The sequence below is a fragment of the Oncorhynchus tshawytscha genome, linkage group LG02, assembly GCF_018296145.1.
Source record: "Oncorhynchus tshawytscha isolate Ot180627B linkage group LG02, Otsh_v2.0, whole genome shotgun sequence".
NCBI classification, from domain to species: domain Eukaryota; kingdom Metazoa; phylum Chordata; class Actinopteri; order Salmoniformes; family Salmonidae; genus Oncorhynchus; species Oncorhynchus tshawytscha.
Genome location: NC_056430.1, coordinates 20,793,634 through 20,813,869, shown reverse-complemented (window position 1 = coordinate 20,813,869; position 20,236 = coordinate 20,793,634). Strand labels below are relative to the sequence as shown.

General features: G+C 42.3%; 2 protein-coding genes across 5 annotated transcripts in view; both read left to right on the top strand.

Annotated features, from left to right (window-relative positions):
• LOC112219659 (extracellular sulfatase Sulf-2-like) overlaps nucleotides 1–9,610 on the top strand; it is an 89,309-nt gene extending 79,699 nt beyond the window's left edge. For both annotated transcript variants that reach the window (XM_042295076.1, XM_042295071.1), the window contains 15 exons: nucleotides 3,121–3,271; nucleotides 3,408–3,583; nucleotides 3,727–3,855; nucleotides 3,945–4,001; nucleotides 4,175–4,304; nucleotides 4,492–4,708; nucleotides 4,990–5,251; nucleotides 5,718–5,814; nucleotides 5,903–6,057; nucleotides 6,319–6,488; nucleotides 6,710–6,852; nucleotides 6,952–7,060; nucleotides 7,159–7,192; nucleotides 7,507–7,560; nucleotides 7,920–9,610. In XM_042295076.1, coding sequence (XP_042151010.1) covers nucleotides 3,121–3,271; nucleotides 3,408–3,583; nucleotides 3,727–3,855; nucleotides 3,945–4,001; nucleotides 4,175–4,304; nucleotides 4,492–4,708; nucleotides 4,990–5,251; nucleotides 5,718–5,814; nucleotides 5,903–6,057; nucleotides 6,319–6,488; nucleotides 6,710–6,852; nucleotides 6,952–7,060; nucleotides 7,159–7,192; nucleotides 7,507–7,560; nucleotides 7,920–7,950 — 1,915 coding nt within the window. In that variant the 3' untranslated portion in view covers nucleotides 7,951–9,610. The remainder of the gene's footprint in view (nucleotides 1–3,120; nucleotides 3,272–3,407; nucleotides 3,584–3,726; nucleotides 3,856–3,944; nucleotides 4,002–4,174; nucleotides 4,305–4,491; nucleotides 4,709–4,989; nucleotides 5,252–5,717; nucleotides 5,815–5,902; nucleotides 6,058–6,318; nucleotides 6,489–6,709; nucleotides 6,853–6,951; nucleotides 7,061–7,158; nucleotides 7,193–7,506; nucleotides 7,561–7,919) is intronic.
• A 1,337-nt stretch (nucleotides 9,611–10,947) lies between these two features.
• Nucleotides 10,948–20,236, top strand: part of LOC112219664 (rho GTPase-activating protein 39) — a 51,098-nt gene continuing 41,809 nt past the window's right edge. For all 3 annotated transcript variants that reach the window (XM_024381129.2, XM_024381137.2, XM_024381147.2), the window contains exon 1: nucleotides 10,948–11,098. In XM_024381129.2, coding sequence (XP_024236897.2) covers nucleotides 11,085–11,098 — 14 coding nt within the window. In that variant the 5' untranslated portion in view covers nucleotides 10,948–11,084. The remainder of the gene's footprint in view (nucleotides 11,099–20,236) is intronic.

Sequence of the window (20,236 nt, the reverse complement as noted above, 5' to 3'; positions counted from 1 at the left end):
CTCTGCAACAGAGGTAACTCTGGGTCTTCCTTTCCTGTGGCGGTCCTCATGAAAGCCAGTTTCAAAATAGCGCTTGATGGTTTATGCAACTGCACTTGAAGAAACTTTCAAAGTTCTTGAAATTTTCCAGATTGACTGACCTTCATGTCTTAAAGTAATGATGGATTGTCATTTTTCTTTGCTTATTTGAGCTGTTCTTGCAATAATATGGACTTGGTCTTCTAACAAATCGGGCTATTGTGAACAAATACAGCCGGTTGTGATACAGCCTGGATTCAAACCAGGATGTCTGTAGTGACGCCTCAAACACTGAGATGCAGTGCCTTAGTCCGCTGAGCCACTCGGGAGCCACTGTATACCACCCCAACCTTTTCACAACACAAGTGATTAGCTCAAACGCATTAAGAAGGAAAGAAATTCCACAAATGAACTTTTAACAAGGCCCACCTGTTAATTTTAATGCATTCCAGGTGACTACCTCATGAAGCTGGTTGAAAGAATGCCAAGAGTGTGCAAAGCTGTCACAAGGCAAAGGGTGGCTACTTTGAAGAATCTCAAATATAAAATATATTTTGATTTGTTTAACACTTTTTTGGTTACTACATGATTCCATATGTGTTACTTCATAGTTTTGATTTCTTCACTATTATTCTACAATGAAGAAAATAGTCAAAAGAAAGAAAAACCGTTGAATGAGTCAGTGTGTCCAAACTTTTGACTGGTACTGTACATGGAGGCAGTAATGCGCCTGTGTCTTTGGTTGAATGTTCTCTCCTGTAAGAGTGAATCACATAAGCATCATTAAAGTCTTGAACTAAGACTTTACACAGTGAATTCGTTCAGCCCAGGCTGTTTTCATGTCAACTTTTAATAGCTTTATCTCATGAATTTACATACATTCTCACGATGTGAGCTTGTAGAGGATCTCACTTTCCCTTCAATATGGAGGGAGAGAAAATGGCTCCCCTCTTACTCCAGCCCTCCTGAAAAACCTTTTCCTTGTCCACATTGCAGACACTTATCTTAAAATCAAATCACATTTTATTGGTCACATGCACGTGTTTAGCAGATGTTATTGCGTCTGTAGCGAAGAATTTCACAACATATACCAATACACACAAATCTCAGTAAAGGAATGTAATTAAGAATATATAAATATATGGATGAGCATAGACTAAGATACAATAGAATATAATAGAATACAGTTAGTACATATGAGATGAGTGATGCAAAATATGTAAACATTATTAAAGTGACTAGTGTTCCATTTATTAAAGTGGCCAGTGATTCCTAGTCTATGTATATAGGGCAGCAGCCTCGAATGTCCTAGTGATAGCTGTTTAACAGTCTGATGGCCTTGAGATAGAAGCTGTTTTTCAGTCTCTCTGTCCCAGCTTTGATGCACCTGTACTGACCTCGCCTTCTGGATGATAGCGGGGTGAACAGGCAGTGGCTCGGTGGTTGTTGTCCTTGATGATCTTTTTGGCCTTCCTGTGACATTGGGTGCTGTAGGTGTCCTGGAGGGCAGGTAGTTTGCCCCCAGTGATGCGTTGGGCAGACCGCATCACCCTCGGAAGAGCCCTGCGGTTGCGGACAGTGCAGTTGCCACACCCTCTTGTTGTCAGGACCTTGTGCTCCAAGGACAAAAACGATTTTCCTTTATCCAAGTCAAATCGATATGCTGTAAATGTTAAATATGCCCTGCCTCCAAAACGTCATTAGATATTTAGCAGTTTGTTTATTTTATAATCATTAAGGTTCCATCTGCCCCTGAGTGAATATTGATTAAACTGTCCTCTCCGTGTTAGTTGAAATTGATCAGTACGGCAGCTGGCTGGTTGCCTTTTCTGTGGTTTATATGCCTCCAATTCAGCATTACGCAATAAGTTCTGAGATCACTTTCAAAGGTGTGGTTGGAGCCATTTGCAAGCACTGGAAAAGGCTATTGTTGTACATGCCAATCATAAAACAACATGAAACAAGTCATAGCTTGGTATAATGCAATACAATGCAATGCAATAGAATGTAATCAAACAATGATTAATTCACCCCAGAATGTAAAATGTAGAAAGCCATGCAAAATAAACACTTTCCATGAATAATATTATGCACTATTAAAATGTTCTCAACCATAATACTATTCGGTGTTAATTCAAAAGATACATTACCTCTCTTTATAAACTGGGTGGTTCGAGTCCTGAGTGCTGACAGCTGTGGTATATCAGAACGTATACCACGGGTATGACAAAATATTTATTTTTACTGTTCTAGTTACATTGGTAACCAGTATAAAATAGCAATAAGGCACCTCAAGGGTTTGTGGTATATGGCCAATATACCAAGGCTAAGAGCTGAATTGAGGCACTCCACGTTGCGTTGTGCATAAGAACAGACCTTAACTGTGGTATTCTGGCTATATACCACGCCCCCTCGAGCCTTAATGCTTGAATGTAAAATGTGAGCTCTAAAATGTGAGCATAATGTCTGTCGTTAAAGTGGGAAATAGCACCACAGTTCGGCAGGTAAAGGTTATGAGCGATGGGCCAGTAACTGAAAGGTTGCTGGTTCAAATCCCCTTATTTAAGACAGCCCCCTGCACTTCTCTGATTCAGAGATCTTGGGTTAAATGTGGAAGACATATTTCGGTTCAATGCATTCAGTTGTGTAACTGACTAGGTATTCCCAGTGCTTGCCTTTGTTTTTGTTTTGTTGATGAAACGGAGGAGAGGAGTGTCCAGCAGCGTGGTAAGGAAGTTGCTGTACATATTCTGGTGTTATATCACGAGTGCAATGATGTGAGGGAAAGAAAGTGTTTGAAGTAACGTCTTTGTTGTAATATCTCAACCAGATGTGGCAGTTTCCCCGACTAAAGATTTCAGTTTTAAGCTCCTCTGTGATTTCTGGAGGCATAATGGTGATAATCTCACAGAAATAAGCATTCTTCTGTCTAAGGTGCTTGGTAACGAAAGGAAGTGCCATAACAGGAAAAGCAAAGACTCGTCAATGAAGATAAAATGTGTTGGTAACTAAGTATGTGCAGGCACAGTTCTCACCTGAAATTATTTCCCCCCTTTACTGGCTCTTTCTTCACACTCGTTTTTCCATCCGTCCCTTTCTTAGAACCCCAAGCTATAACTACGCTCCTAACCCAGACAAACATTGGATCCTGCGCTACACAGGCCCCATGAAACCTGTCCACATGCAGTTCACGAACATGCTGCAGCGCCGGAGGATGCAGACCCTGCTGTCTGTGGACGACAGTGTGGACAAGGTGGGTCAGACAGAAAGAGAGACAGACAGTGTGGACAAGGTGGGTCAGACAGAAAGAGAGACAGACAGTGTGGAAAAGGAGGAACAGACTGGCTAAATCTACCCGACTACATGTCTTACTGTGTCCTCGTCCTCAGGTGTACAACATGCTAGTGGAGACAGGTGAGTTGGACAACACCTACATTATCTACACATCAGACCACGGCTACCATATTGGTCAGTTCGGCCTGGTCAAAGGCAAGTCCATGCCATATGAGTTTGACATCCGGGTGCCCTTCTTCATACGAGGCCCCAACGTGGAGGCAGGAGCCATGTGAGTGCAACTTTGAAGACTTCTACAGTACCTTTTTATGAATGGAAACGGTTAGCTTTGGCTCTTATCTCACTGTTACTGCTACTGGATCTCTTTTGCAGCACTCATCTCTCTCCTCCACCTGTTCCTGTGTCCTTCTGCAGTAACCCTCATGTGGTGCTGAACATTGACCTGGCTCCCACACTGTTGGACATGGCCGGAGTGGACGTTCCCTCTGACATGGACGGCAAATCCATCCTCAAACTCCTGGACACAGACAAACCTGTCAACAGGTAGAGAAAGTCACAACTTTATTTGCATGTTTTGGACTCAACACAATGGATGCTTCAGGATCACTTGACCTTTCTTGCTCTTGTTGCAGGTTCCAGGTGAACAAGAAGGGTAAGATGTGGAGGGACTCCTTCCTGGTAGAGAGAGGGTCAGTATGTTTCATTCATAATCCAGTCATGAATCAAGAGCAATTAAAGGGATAGTTCACCAACATTTCAGAATTACTTTATAATTGTCCACAGCCAAGTGATCAAAGTTTGATGTACAGTATGTTTGGTCAATGTTCTATTTCTCTCATCTGGTTCTATCCTGTTTACACAGGAAGCTGCTCCACAAGAGGTCTGATGGGAAGGACTTGGCCCAGGAGGAGAACTTCCTGCCAAAGTACCAGCGGGTCAAAGACCTGTGTCAGAGAGCACAGTACCAGAGCTCCTGTGAACAGCCAGGACAGGTAAAAGTTCTGTACAATACCCAAATACACAGGCACACACACACACACACACACACACACACACACACACACACACACACACACACACACACACACACACACACACACACACACACACACACACACTTATACATTAGCAGAAATGTAGCTAAATCTCTCCCCCCTTCTCCTCTCTCGGCATGTGAAGAAGTGGCAGTGTGTGGAGGACCCTTCTGGTAAGCTGAGTCTGTATAAGTGTAAGGGCATGGCAAGTCTCTATGCCTCACGTATGCAGGCTCTGATGGCCAGCAGCGGGTCCCAGCAGTGGGTTGGACGTGTCTCCGATGCTGGAGACAGCTGTGACTGTGGCCCCCTAGGCCCCAAACATTCACCCTTGAAGAGGAAGAGACTGCTCACCAAGAAGAGTGAGTAGTCCTTTCAGTGGCTTATGTATTTGCCACACCAATGCCTTCTAAATTGTGCTTGCAAATAATAGTAGGACAAGTCTTTGCTGCCACCCAGTGGCAGATTATACAAATGAACACTAATAAATACAACGAAACACGATTCAATTTAAGTTTCAAGTGTCCGTCATTTGAAAACAGTGAAAAATGCTTTGTACTTTAGCACCCTCTCTTGGGTCATTGACATTGCATTACCTTTGTAATAATAACATTGTAACTAATAACTCTTCTAACCCCATCAGAGGTAAAGTCCGGTAAGAGTCTGACTAAGAACCGTTGGGCCCGGTCCGTTCCATTTGAGCTGGATGGAGACATGTATGCTGTGGACCTGGTTGAGGGCTACAGGCCCATGGGCCTCAGGAACACCAGCTGGCCTGGGGAGAGGAGGAGAGGAGCGGGCCTGCTGGAGGACAATGATGAGGAGTTCAGTGGCATGGGAGTCACAGCCAGACCCCCAGCCAACAAGAGCCTTACACCAACTGCCGCTCTTAAAGTCACCTACAGGTGTGCATGGGTGTGTGTGTGTGTGTGTCTGTATATATATATATATATATGTGTATGTGTGTGTGTGTGTGTGTGTGTGTGTGTGTGTGTGTGTGTGTGTGTGTGTGTGTGTGTGTGTGTGTGTGTGTGTGTGTGGAGTTTTAGTATTTGTGGGTTTTGAGTAGTAGTAATATACGTAATTCATCTTTATGTACAGTAGCCCTACAGTAATTCATTATCAGGTGTTGAAAGAGAGGGTGCTGTAAGACGGGGTGTTGAAAGAGAGGGTGCTGTATGAGAGGGTGTTGAAAGATAGGGTGTTGAAAGAGAGGGTGTTGAAATATAAGGTGCTGTAAGAGAGGGTGATGTAAGACAGGGGGTTGAAAGAGAGGGTGCTGTAAGAGAGGGTTCTGTAAGGAAGTGCTAACTGTGGTAAATGCAGTTGTCAGGTGAAGATGCGGATAGCTGGTGTGTGTTTACCCCACAGGTGCTCCATCCTGATGAATGACACAGTCAGGTGTGATGGAGGACTCTACAAATCCCTCCAGGCCTGGAAAGACCATAAGCTCCACATTGAGCATGAGGTACTGCTCTAGTTGATCCCCTATCTGGCCTATTCTGTAGCCTTTCCTGTCATTTCGGGGGTTAACTATATTGTATGTGTGTGTGTAGATTGAAACCTTGCAGACGAAAATAAAGAATCTGCGTGAGGTCAAGGGTCACCTGAAGAAGGTTCGGCCTGAAGAGTGCCAGTGTAACACTCCCAGTTACCTATCCAAAAACAAAGGGATGTTCAGACTCAATGCAGGTCGCATTTACTCACTCAGGTAATTCATGTGAGAGAGAGTGTGTGTGTGTGTGTGTGTGTGTGTGTGTGTGTGTGTGTGTGTGTGTGTGTGTGTGTGTGTGTGTGTGTGTGTGTGTGTGTGTGTGTGTGTGTGTGTGTGTGTGTGTGTGTGTGTGTGTGTGTGTGTGTGTGTGAGAGAGAGAGAGAGTGTTTGTGTGTGTGTGAGAGAGAGAAAGAAAGAATGCGAGAGAGAGAAACCTCCCCACAAACCAGTATCTGTCCTCTCGTGGTATGTCCTCAGCAAAATGCCCTCTAAGCAGAAGAAGCAGTGGCTGATGAAGGAGCAGAAACGCAGGAAGAAGCTCCGTAAACTGCTCAAGAGGCTCCGCAACAACGACACCTGCAGCATGCCTGGTCTCACCTGCTTCACCCACGACAACCAGCACTGGCAGACAGCCCCCTTCTGGACAAGTATGGAATGATAGAATACAGACTAAATCAAATGCAGAACAGTAAACAGTTGTTGTAAAAGTGGGATTCAATCTTTTTTTACCACTCTGGCACGAAATTACATATTGAATGATTACTTGTAAGCTCCAAAAATAAGATAAAGTAGATACTGTATAGTACTGTAAAATTGGCCATGCATCTTGTTTGAATAGCCCCCTCTGTCTCTTTCCCTCCCCTGCCAGTGGGTCCATTCTGTGCTTGTACCAGCGCAAACAACAACACCTACTGGTGCCTGAGGACCATCAACGACACACACAACTTCATATTCTGCGAGTTCGCTACAGGCTTCATAGAGTACTTTGATCTGAACAATGACCCATACCAGGTATCTTTCTCTCCCTATCTCTTTTAAATCTCACAAATGAGATTTAGCCTATTGTGATTTTTTTTTTACAGTGTCCTCTATTACTTTGTGTTTCTATAGTTGATAAATGGGGTTAGCACCTTGGACCGCACTGCCCTCAACCAGATGCACCAGCAGCTTATGGAACTGAGGAGCTGCAAAGGCCACAAGCAATGCAACCCAGAGACAGGTGAGTAAGAAAGACACGCACACATAGACACACACACATACACACACAGTCACACACAACTCTGTTAATTCTGTTCTATAAAACATTCTCTATTTCAGGTAGTAAAGACAGAAACTCCTTCAGTGAATACAGGTACCCTCATTTTTCTGGCTTGATGTCTTTTTGTCCTTTGTTGTCTAATTGTTCACGTTTTTTCAAGGATGAATACGACTAACAATTCATCACTAAAGTTAAAGATATACTGTAGGTTATACATTTTTCTACATTGGGTAGATAATAGAATGGAACACTTATTTTGAAAACCTTTTTAGCACAAGATGAATTCTAAAAAACAAGCATGCTAGCAGCTTCTGTTCCTCATTTTGTAATGTCTTCGCTGTTTGTTTGTGTATGTGTGTGTTTCCCCCGCATGTGGACTGTATGTGTCCGCGCTGTGCATGCTTCAGGCCAGTTCAGCGTCGAAAGAAGCCAAAAGTGAAGAAGCCCTCCTCCAAATCGCTGTGAGTTTGTCATAACCCATCTTTTCCTCTCAGTTCAGCCAACCTCCCCCTCTTCATCCAGATTACCTTGCTTTGTCAGATGGCCTAGTAGCATGCTCTTCTCAGCCCCCTCGGTCCAGGCTTTTCATGTAACTAATACTTACCTGCATTTAAGTGCCATGCCCTCAACGATAAGATAGATTCCCTTTTCAAAGTCAGTGGTATTGTGCTGATGAGGTGTCTTTTCTGGTCATTTCTTGTCAGTGTCACCTTCTTGTGTTTTCCTATTAGAGTTGCTAGGAAAATACCCATTGGAACTACTGTTATAAGCAATTGATTGATGACTCTGATCTATCTTCATCTTGGTGTTGTTTATACAGAGGGCAGATTTGGGAAGGATGGGTTGGTTAGCAACCTATGTCGCACAATCCACCACATCGCAGTGTGCCAACAGAGGACGACCAGAACTACTGGAGAACCTGAGGACCTTGTACAGACTTCATGGGAATGTAACCTGAAATAGCACTATTGTAGGAGTTTATGGAAGAGGATGCTGATCCAACATTAGCTACCACTGATACTCAGATCATCACTCAGAAGAGAAAATACTGAAACAGCCAAGAAAATGAAAACTATAACCTCTCACGTCTTCTTTCCCTCTGTCTCACACACACACACACATTCACATCGACACACACACACATTCACATCGGCACACACACACACACACACACACACACACACACACACACACACACACACACACTCACACAGGAATGTTCTTACCGCTCCTATCTCCCCAGATCTCAGGACCACCAACCTGAGTTGGAGACTCATCAGTTGAGCGTGGATACACTCTGAACCTTTACTTTGACTTTCAACAACCGCACTGAGTGAACAGTGAATGTGAGGTGTGTTTAATATTAGTTTCTCGTAAACGCCTTAACATTGGGTGCCGAGATTAGCTTAATGTCAACTCTGCTGCTACAACCTGACGTGTATCATCCCTTATGGCCTTGTGCCATTAGTATATGGTATATGATGTCAGGCAATTACATCAAGTCAAGCTTTGCACACTCACAGCATGAAAAGTACTGTCAACAAAACATCAGTACCCTGGAAACTCTCCTCAAGGCCCACAACTCAAGACTCCTCACCTCCTTTTGTTGGTGCTACGTCTACAGAATGATTCCCCCAGGACATGTACTCCATTCTTTTGTATTGTAACTAATATTAACGTTGATCAAATTTCATGCAAGTATTATTTACAGCCCCCAAGAATGAGGCAGGTTTGATGACGACAACACACCAGACTGTATGGGGATGAAGCTGGTTAGGATATGACACATCACATCATCATCTAGCTTATCCCCCCTAGTTCACTTCAAACTCAGGATGGGACTTCTCTAACCAATACCCCACCCTCCTAGACAATGGTACAAACAATTGGTATAAACATCTTCACACCAGCAGAACGCTTACATTTCATTAGTGGATGTCATTTTACTCCTTTGTATTGCTAATGCCACCAGCTAGGTCTGGTCAGGTTAGTTTGTTCAGCTTGCTACACATGGTGCTATGATAACATTGTGAAAATAAGGACTTGCTGTACAGTATGTATTTGAATGTATGTTGTGCAGTTAATTTTTTATAATACTGAAAAGGAGGCAGACTTCTCATTTGTGTTTGATATGAGTTGACAAATATGACCTTTTAGATAAGAACTTAGCCTGATGAATTGTCCTAGTTCTGTATTTGTCCGTTTGTTCTCTCTGCACATCTTTCTGAATTTCTTCTCTGCTCTGTCAAAAACCCACTTTTAGTTTGAAAAAAAAAAACGTATTTATGATGAAAAAGCACTTAGAAAATATTCACTGTGAAAAGAATTCCCTGTAAAATGACAATGCTCGTCTGCTGTACACAACCGTAAACAACACAACAATGTAATGCAGCTTGACATGCATATTCATTATATTGCCTTTTTTTGCTTTCTTCGTTTCTTAGCAGTGACACTCCCATAGCAGAGAGTTGTAATAGTGAGTAACTGTGAATAAAGTGTTGATTGCCCTCATGCCTCTCTACTACTTTAACCCTGCTATGTATTTGTCAACTCTCTGTTGTTGACACACAGCTATAGAGTACTGCAGTATGAGTCATAATACCCATAAAACCTAGTGGTCAAACAGGGAAATGGTTCCAATCGTTTTTCCACCATTCATTTTTCCCATAGGGACTTTAGAAACACTTAAAATAAAGGCTGTGTTTTGTGTAGGGTTAGCCTGGTGTGACGTTTTCATAACCGTGTAAATCTCTCTAGGACAATGTGACTTTTATCAATATATTTGCCTTTATTTACCCCCCCACACAAAAAAAACTACAACAAAATGCTAATGTGGCTATCATAAAGAACTACAAATGCCATGATGATCTGGACAAGACTGACGAATTGAGGCAAAGGTAAGAATATCTGGATTAACTATCTAATATTAGCTAAATGTAGTAATGAATAAATTGGCAACGTTTCATTAAATGAACAATTCTGTGAACTGTCTTGTGCAAGTTTTAAATTGACAAAATACCTGCTAGCAAAGTTAGATATCTAGTCTGCTAGATATGATGGGCAGGAGCTTGCAGGGATTTGTGGTTTTGCATGATGTCTAGTTTGATGCTAATTAGCATGTTTGAATCTGAGAGTAAATAGAGACAAATAGACTGACGAAATTCACCTTTTCCAAGAGAGATGTACATGGTTATCAAACCGTCACGACAGGATAAGCCTACATGAAACACAGCCCATAGTGTTTCTAAAATCCCCTATGGGAAAACTGAATGGTGGAAAAACGATTGGAATCATTTCCCTTTTTGACCGCTAGGATTTATGGGTATTATGACACCTCCAATGTGGGGCTCTATAGGCTTACATAGTGGGCTCAGGATGAGTAATGAGTTAAGAGTTCTGTGCCATGAAACTCCACCAGCAGGTGTCTCTGTTTGCTTTCTTGTTGCTAATCCAGTTCACTTTTCTGACTGATAAAAATCAAATTAAAGGTTAATCATATTTGATGCGGAACTATGTAGAACCAACAGCTTTTCCTATTATTATAATGCGAAGTCCTTAGGTAGGCCTACATTTTATATTTCTGAAGTCCCATGTTGAGGGCCAGATGTCTTTTGGACTCAAGATCTCAAAACGTCAATACTAAAAAAGAGTACCTTACAGTGAAGAACTGACACGTGAGTCATAAATATAAAGCATCAACATTGGACTATAATTATTCACCTAAATAGCCATATATAATTGTGTCGCATGTCCAATCAGAGGAATGGCCATAGCAGGATGAACGAGAATTACCGGGATGCGGAGTTGGGGGATGACCCCATTATCGTGACTCACGTGCAGAGGCGGAGACTCCATATGAATTACTACGGGACAACTGTCTCGTGTTCATACCGTCCAACAAGGTGGGAAAATTAACATGAATAAGTAAACAAGTTACATTATAAATTCAAGACCTGGGCAACGCAATGCTTACAATGTGAAAACAATGTCTGGGATAAGGTAAGATACATTCTACCGGAATTTAAGCCTACCAGACAAGATTTAGAACAGAAATAACTTTCACTCAACCCTCACCGCAGGATGTGTTAAGCGGACTATTTTGAATTTAGAAGACAGACTAAGTGAAGTATAAAATGTTTTCATTGAGTTTAAAGTTTGTGTAACAATGTTACTTTAGGCTAGAATTCAATATTTGGTTACCAATAATCCAATATCCCTGTGAAGATGAGGAATGGTGGAGGAAAGTGATATTGCAACGCTATGGGCTGAACTTTTATTACAGTGTAGTAGGCTGTCTGCTGTCCTGTTTACACGTTAATAGTGAATGTTATTCATGTCAGAGATGGTTGGATAATCATTTAGAATAGTGACCAATAAGTTTCCCCCATGTCTAGCTGAGGAAGGCTCAACTCCTTTCTCTTATATCGAGGCAGTATAAGAGAACACCTCAACATATGAGAACAGAGTTGAGCGTTCCTTATCTACCGCATGTCATCTTCTTTCGTTGTCATATAGAGACAATTAGCAGCCACATCTAATCTTGTTAAAAACTAATCTTTTATAGCGCTATAATCACCTAACATCAAAGCATGATTGAACTTGTTCTCTATAAAGGCAGTATTTCCCATAGCTGCTGGATCCCTTTGGGGAATATCTAGTTTGCCTGTGTTTAATTGAATTGCCAGTTTCCTGTTTAATTCTTGAACTGATTTGCAAATTGGCTTTAGTGGCTCTTTGCTGTGGTTAACAGACCAATTTCTGTGGTTAACAGACCATGGCAGTAGACAAATGTCCCTATCCCATTTGTTGCACTGCTGTTTCACTGATGTAGGCTAGGATGGCTGGTGCAGTTAACGTGCCTTAGTTTATTCACACATTAATATTCTCCAACATATCTCTCTATGCCTTAAGACAGATGTGCAGCTGCTCATTAAAACCTTTTAGTCTCTATCTTCTGCTTTCAAGTTGTTTCGTGAAACAGATGGTTCAATGGAAATAAGTCTAAGCCACAAGCACAAAGAAAGTCTTATGTGAATGTTCTTGATTTTTACTACCCAAAAACCTCATTATTAATGAACATAAATGAAATTGTATTTATGTATTTAAATGTATTATTGGTTTCAAGGGTTTAAAGCAAGCATTTATGTGTTCATGTCTTGAGCTACCCCCTGCAGTGTCAACAGCCTTGCTGTCTGTTTTGAGTGGTTCAGTGGGAAATTCTAGAACAGGAGTACTCAAGTACTACACTGACAAAAATATAAACTCAACATGTAACAATTTCAGATGTTACAGAGTTACAGTTCATGTAAGGAAATCAGTCAATTGAAATAAGTTAATTAGGCCCTAATTTATGGATTTCACATTACTGGTAATACAGACATACATCTGTTTGTCACAGATACCTTAAACAAAAAGGTAGGGATCAGAAATGGATCAGAAAACCAGTCAGTATCTGGTGTGACCACTATTTGCCTCATGCAGTGTGTCACATCTCCTTCGTATAGAGTTGATCAGGCTGTTGATTGTGGAATGTTGACCCAGTCCTCTTCAATGGCTGTGCGAAGTTGCTGGATATTGGCGGGAACTAGAACACGCTGTCGATCCAGAGCATCCCAAACATTCTCAATGGATGACATGTCTGGTGAGTATGCAGGCCATGAAAGAACTGTGACATTTTCAGCTTCCAGGAATTGTGTACAGATCCTTGTGACATGGGGCCGTGCATTATTATGCTGAAACATGAAGTGATGGTGATGGGTAAATGGCACAACAACGGGCCTCAGGATCTCGTCACAGTATCTCTGTGCATCCAAATTGCCTTCGATAAAATGCAAGTGTGTTCATTGTCCGTAGCTTATGCCTGCCCATACCATAACCCCACTGCCACCGTGGGGTACTCGTGTGGGTGAGCAAACTACTCGCCCACACGACGCCATACACACTGTCTGCCATCTGGTATAGTTGAAAGCTGGATTAATCCGTGAAGAGCACACTTCTCCAGCATGCCAGTGGCCATCGAAAGTGAGCAATTAGTTACGACACCTGTAGTCAGGTCAAGACCCTGGTGAGGACGACGAGCATGCAGATGAGCTTCCTTGAGATGGTTTCTGACAGTTTGTGCAGAAATTCTTCGGTTGTGCAAAACCACAATTTCTTCAGCTGTCCGGATGGCTGGTCTCAGACGACCCCTCAGGTGAAGAAGCTGGATTTGGAGTAGAGGTCGACCGATAATGATTTTTCAACGCCAATACCGATAGCGATTATTGGAGGACCAAAAAAAGCAGATACCGATTAATCGGCCAATTTTTTTATGATTTATTTGTAAAAATGACAATTACAACAATACTGAATGAACACTTATTTTAACTTAATATAATACATAAATAAAAATCAATTTTGCCTCAAATAAATAATGAGACATGTTCAATTTGGTTTAAATAATGCAAAAACAAAGTGTTGGAGAAGTAAAAGTGCAATATGTGCCATGTAAAAAAGCTAACGTTTGAGTTCCTTGCTCAGAACATGAGAAAATATGAAAGTTGGTGGTTCCTTTTAACATGAGACTTCAATATTCCAAGGTAAGAGGTTTTAGGTTATAGTTAATATAGTATTTATCGGACTATTTCTCTCTATACCATTTTTATTTCATATACCTTTGACTATTGGATGTTCTTATAGGCACTATAGTATTGCCAATGTAACAGTATAGCTTCCGTCCCTCTCCTCGCTCCTACCTGGGCTCGAACCAGGGACACATCGACAACAGCCACCCTCGAAGCAGCCTTACCCATGCAGAGCAAGGGGAATAACTACTCCAAGTCTCAGAGCGAGTGACGTTTGAAACGCTATTAGCGCACACCCCGCTAACTAGCTAGCCATTTCACATCAGTTACACTAGCCTAATCTCGGGAGTTGATAGGCTTGAAGTCATAAACAGCGCTGTGCTTGCGAAGAGCTGCTGGCAAAACGCACGAAAGTGCTGTTTGAATGAATGCTTACAAACCTGCTGCTGCCTACCATCGCTCAGTCAGACTGCTCTATCAAATCATAGACTTAATTATAACATAACACACAGAAATACGAGCTCTTGGTCGTTAATATGGTCGAATCCAGAAACTATCATTTCGAGAATAAAACGTTTATTATTTCAGTGAAATACGGAACCGTTCTGTATTTTATCTAACGGGTGGCATCCATAACTCTAAATATTCCTGTTACATTACACAACCTTCAATGTTATGTCATAACATTCTGGCAAATTAGTTCGCAATGAGCCAGGCTGCCCAAACTGTTGCATATACCCTGAATCTGCATGCAATGAACGCAAGAGAAGTGACACAATTTCACCTGGTTAATATTGCCTGCTAACCTGGATTTCTTTTAGCTAAATATGCAGGTTTAAAAATATATACTTCTGTGTATTGATTTTAAGAAAGGCATTGGTGTTTATGGTTAGGTACAGTCGTCCAACGGTTGTGCTTTTTTCGCAAATGCTCTTTTGTTAAATCATCCCCCAGCGTTGCATCGATTATATGCAACGCAGGACACGCAAGATAAACTAGTAATATCATCAACCATGTGTAGTTATAACTAGTGATTATGATTGATTGATTGTTTTTTTAAAGATAAGTTAAAGATAAGTTTAATGCTAGCTAGCAACTTACCTTGGCTTCTTACTGCATTCACATAACAGGCAGGTTCCTCGTGGAGTGCAATGTAATCAGGTAGTTAGAGCGTTGGACTAGTTAACTGTAAGGTTGCAAGATTGAATCCCCCGAACTGACAAGGTAAAAATCTGTCATTCTGCCCCTGAACAAGGCAGTTAACCCACCGTTCCTAGGCCATCATTGAAAATAAGAATGTGTTCTTAACTGACTTGCCTAGTTAAATAAAGATTAAATAAAGGTATAAAAAATCAAATAAAAATACAAATCTGCAAAATCGGTGCCCAAAAATACAGATTGTTATGAAAACTTGAAATCGGCCCTATTTAAATCGGCCATTCCAATTACTTGGTCGACCTCTAATTTGGAGGTCCTAGGCTGGCGTGGTTACAGGTGGTCTGCGGTTTTGAGGCCGGTTGGATATACTGGAAAATTATCTAAAATTATATTGGAGGTGGTTTATCGGGCAGCAGGGTAGCCTAGTGGTTAGAGCATTGGACTAGTAACCATGAAGGTTGAAAGTTCAAACCCCCGAGCTGACAAGGACATTCTGACCCTGAACAGGCAGTAAACCCACTATTCCTAGGCCTTCATTGAAAATAAGAATTTGTTTGTAACTGACTTGCCTAGTTAAATAAAGGTTAAAACAAAGTTATAAAATGGTTGTTCTGCCCCTGAACAGGCAGTTAACCCAGTTAAGAATTTGTTCTTAACTGACTTGCCTAGTTTAAAAAATGGACATTCAATTCTCTGGTGGACATTCCTACAGTCAGCATGCCAATTGCACCCTCCCTCAATTTGGGACATTGTATATTTCTGAAGATCCAGTCACACAAATATTTCCTAGGTGGCAAAGGTCTGGATTTCCTGCAATTCTACACATTTGTCTTATGTGTGTTTTATATGATACCAGGGGTCGAAGCCGGGACACGCAGTTTGTATTGGTCTTGATCTGGACCGGGTTCCGTCAGTTGAGTATGGGGGTTCTAGAATGTTTTGATTACTTTCATTGCCATCACTGGTGGTGGAACCACCATATGAGTCACTCCAAGGTCCTCAGAAACAAGCTCTCTGCAGAAGATACCATTTATATGGCCTGGAGGCATCCGCATGCTTTCCAGCCGAAACAGTTCGGAGGAGTTTGTGCATATATTATGACAACATTTTGTTACGTTTTGGACTTCGGTAAGGTTTTTTTTTCTCGGTTATTTGACACACCATTTGTTTTCTTGAGGGAAGCACCAAAAGTCTTAGATGTAAAATTGCGTGACTAAGATCTCCTCGGCAAAAAGGTCCAAAGTTAATGGCAGATTTCTGACTATTTTGAGGAAGTGTATACTGGCTATACAGTCTCAAAATGGACAAACAGTATTATTGCTGCTTTTCTCTCTTTATTTAAGCGAAGATCTTTTTAAGGGAGTATGTGAGCACGCTTGTTTGGTTCACTTAGCCGACACACACTCACGTCTCAATTCATCACACTATCACACACTTTAAAAGAGCAGAAATCCCCCCATCGATCATCAAATCAAATCAAATGTATTTATATAGCCCTTCGTACATCAGCTGATATCTCAAAGTGCTGTACAGAAACCCAGCCTAAAACCCCAAACAGCAAGCAATGCAGGTGTAGAAGCACAGTGGCTAGGAAAAACTCCCTAGAAAGGCCAAAACCTAGGAAGAAACCTAGAGAGGAACCAGGCTATGTGGGGTGGCCAGTCCTCTTCTGGCTGTGCCGGGTGGAGATTATAACAGAACATGGCCAAGATGTTCAAATGTTCATAAATGACCAGCATGGTCGAATAATAATAAGGCAGAACAGTTGAAACTGGAGCAGCAGCACGGCCAGGTGGACTGGGGACAGCAAGGAGTCATCAGGTAGTCCTGAGGCATGGTCCTAGGGCTCAGGTCCTCTGAGAGAGAGAAAGAATGAGAGAAAGAGAGAATTAGAGAGAGCACACTTAAATTCACACAGGACACCGAATAGGACAGGAGAAGTACTCCAGATATAACAAACTGACCCTAGCCCCCCGACACATAAACTACTGCAGCATAAATACTGGAGGCTGAGAGAGGAGGGGTCAGGAGACATCGATGCACATAAGAGGATGTCCACTGACTCCTGGATACTGTTGGAACTGAAATGAAGTAATATGCAAAGAAGTAAGACTCAGAAAAGCCCCTTTCTATAAAAATCTTTAGGTTTATTATAACAAATTTCAGAAGTGCTCTCAGAATGGGAAGAACCTGCATCTTGGAACAGAGGAAAGTTGAACACAAAACCAGTCTGCTTTACTGTCTGCTCTTTCTGAGCTTAACACAGTTCCAAAAACAACTCTCACATTGAGGGGGACAAAAATTCTCCCGTTTTAAAAAGCATTCTTGTTAGAGAGGGCCTAAATTTAGCCTAGCAAATGAACCTTACTTGAGCTTTTTTAATTTCTTACATACTTTCAGCAGGTTAGAGTAGGATATGAATGTGAGCTGCTGAGACGCCTCACAATGGGATGTTGTCCCCCTGTTTACTCTGTAGACTCACAATGATCTGCAGACAAAGGAGGACAGGACACTACATTCCTCTAGCAAGATTACCCCAGAGCAGAGAGCCGGTCTTTTCCTTTTGGGACAAATGTGACGATGTTGCCGATTGCTTATTTTCTGTAGCGATGGGTCAAAACTTTAGTAAAAGACTACATTCTTTTATCCTAACACTCATTCACCCCACTATGATTCTCTTAGGCTTTTACCATGGTGATGGAGCTCTGTTTTGTCCATCAAAATTTGTGTGGCCCATCCCAATCCAACCTTGGATATTTGGAAAACATCTTAGGCAGGAATACAGGGCTGGCTTAACTTTTTGACCTCAGCGGTGGTAAACGTGGTAAACATGGTGTAGTATTTTAAGTGCCCTTGCTCCTTCCGTTAGGATTACATTGGGACGAACAGTCCAATAGCTTCAGATGAGGTTCATGATTTAGAGAGATAAAACCCTCATGCTCTGGTTAAAACATATATCTATATATATATAGATATATATTTAAATGAATTTGAACCCCTTTTTTCTCCCCAATTATCTGGTATCCAATTGTTTTTTAGTAGTTACTATCTTGATTCATGCGCTGCGCCAGGCCCGCCACAGGAGTCGCTAGTGCGCAATGAGACAAGGATATCCCTACCAGCCAAACCCTTCCTAACCCAGACGACGCTAGGCCAATTGTGCATCGCCCCATGGACCTCCAGGTCGCGGCCAGCTGTGACAGAGCCTGGGCTCGAACTAAGAATCTCTGGTGGCACAGCTAGCACTGCGATGCATTGCCTTAGACCAATGCGCCACCCGGGAGGCCTCACACTAAGGTTTTTAGGTAGTACAGTTTGAGTAACTGATTGAGTCGACAACGGTAGGTGCTAACACACTAGTTGTTTCCTGTCGTTACACTCAGGTGTTGGAGGATGTCTTCATGTTTGATCGGAAGAGCCCATTCCATTCCTCTCAGCCCTCTTTAATTGTGTTGTGACTAGAAATACAGTATGTTAATCCGATTCTACATCCTGGACCCCTAGAGAGGACATTATCCTTGCTGCCCCCCTGGTCCCTTGAGTTCCAGTGCAAATGTTAACAGCTTAACTAGCCTGTGTGTTAGTCTGATCCAGGACCTACAGTTGAAGTCGGAAGTTTACCTACACTTAGGTTGGAGTCATTAAAACTTGTTTTTCAACCACTCCACAAATGTCTTTTTAACAAACTATAGTTTTGGTAAGTCGGTTAGGACATCTACTTTGTGCATATGACACAAGTAATTTTTCCAACCATTGTTTACAGACAGATTATTTCACTGATAATTCACTGTATCACAATTCCAGTGGGTCAGAAGATTACATATTTGACACCATTTGAGTCCATTGGCGGTGTACCTGTGGATGTATTTCAAGGCCTACCTTCAAACTCATTGCCTCTTTGCTTGACATCATGGGAAAATCAAAAGAAATCAGACAAGACCTAAAAAAAAAATTCTAGACCTTACCTCCAAAATTCTGGTTCATCCTTGGGATCAATTTCCAAACGCCTGAAGGTACCACGTTCATCTGTACAAACAATAGTACGCAAGTATAAACACCATGGGACCACGCAGCCATCATTCCGCTCAGGAAGGAGACGCGTTCTGTCTCCTGGAGATGAACATACTTTGGCGCGAAAAGTGCAAATCAATCCCAGAACAACAGCCAAGTACCTTGTGAAGATGTTGGAGGAAACAGGTACAAAGGTATCTTTATCCACAGTAAAATAAGTCGACATAACTTGAAAGGCCTCTCAGCAAGGAAGAAGTCACTACTCCAAAACCACCATAAAAAAAGCCAGACTACGGTTTGCAACTGCACATGGGGACAAAGAGCATACTTTTTGGAGAAATGTCCTCTGGTCTGATGAAACAAAAATAGAACTGCTTGGCCATAATGACCATCGTTATGTTTGGAGGAAAAAGGGGGAGGCTTGCAAGCCGAAGAACACCATCCCAACCATGAAGCACCGGGGTGGCAGCATCATGTTGTGGGGGTGCTTTGCTGCAGGAGGGGCTGGTGCACTTCACAAAAGAAATGGCACCATGAGGGAGGAAAATTATTGAAGCAACTTCTCAAGACATCAAGACATCAGTCAGGAAGTTAAAGTTTGGTCGCAAATGGGTCTTCTACAACTCCCATACGGGCCGCACTGCTTCTTAACACAGCTTGGATCCAACCCGGAAGCCAGCCGCACTAATGTGTCGGAGGAAGACCCATTTGGAGTCACTGGTGCGCGATGAAGCAAGGATATCCCTAAGGGCCAAGCCCTCCCTAACCCAGATGACGCTAGGCCAATTGTGCATCGCCCCACGGACCTCCCGGTTGTGGCCGGTTACGACAGAGCCTGGGCGAGAACTAAGAATCTCTGGTGGCACAGCTGGCGCTGCAGTTGAGTGCCCTTAGCCACTGTACCACCCAGGAGGCCCCCCAAGTTAAACAATTTAAAGAAATGCTACCAAATACTAATTGAGTGTATGTAAGCTTCTGACCCACTGGGAATGTGAAGAAATAAAAGCTGAAATAAATAATTCTCTCTGCTATTATTCTGCCATTTCACATTCTTAAAATAAAGTGGTGATCCTAACTGACCTAAGACAGGGAATTTTTACTAGTATTAAATGTCAGGAATTGTGAAAAACTGAGTTGAAATGTATTTGGCTAAGGTGTATGTAAACTTCTGACTTCAACTGTATCTGCCGTCAGCAGCCCATGTCCTCAAGGGATATCACCCAGACAGATGCCTCTTTCCTGTGTGGCTCACTAGCCACCACCTCTGACCCACCCCCTTCTCACCCCGTAACTCGGCCCTGGTTGAGACACGGGGGTCGCTTGGCAGGTCAGCAGGGGATGGGGGGTAGAGGCTGAGGCACAACTCAAAATGTGGAAACATACAGAGACTGTCTCAACTATATAT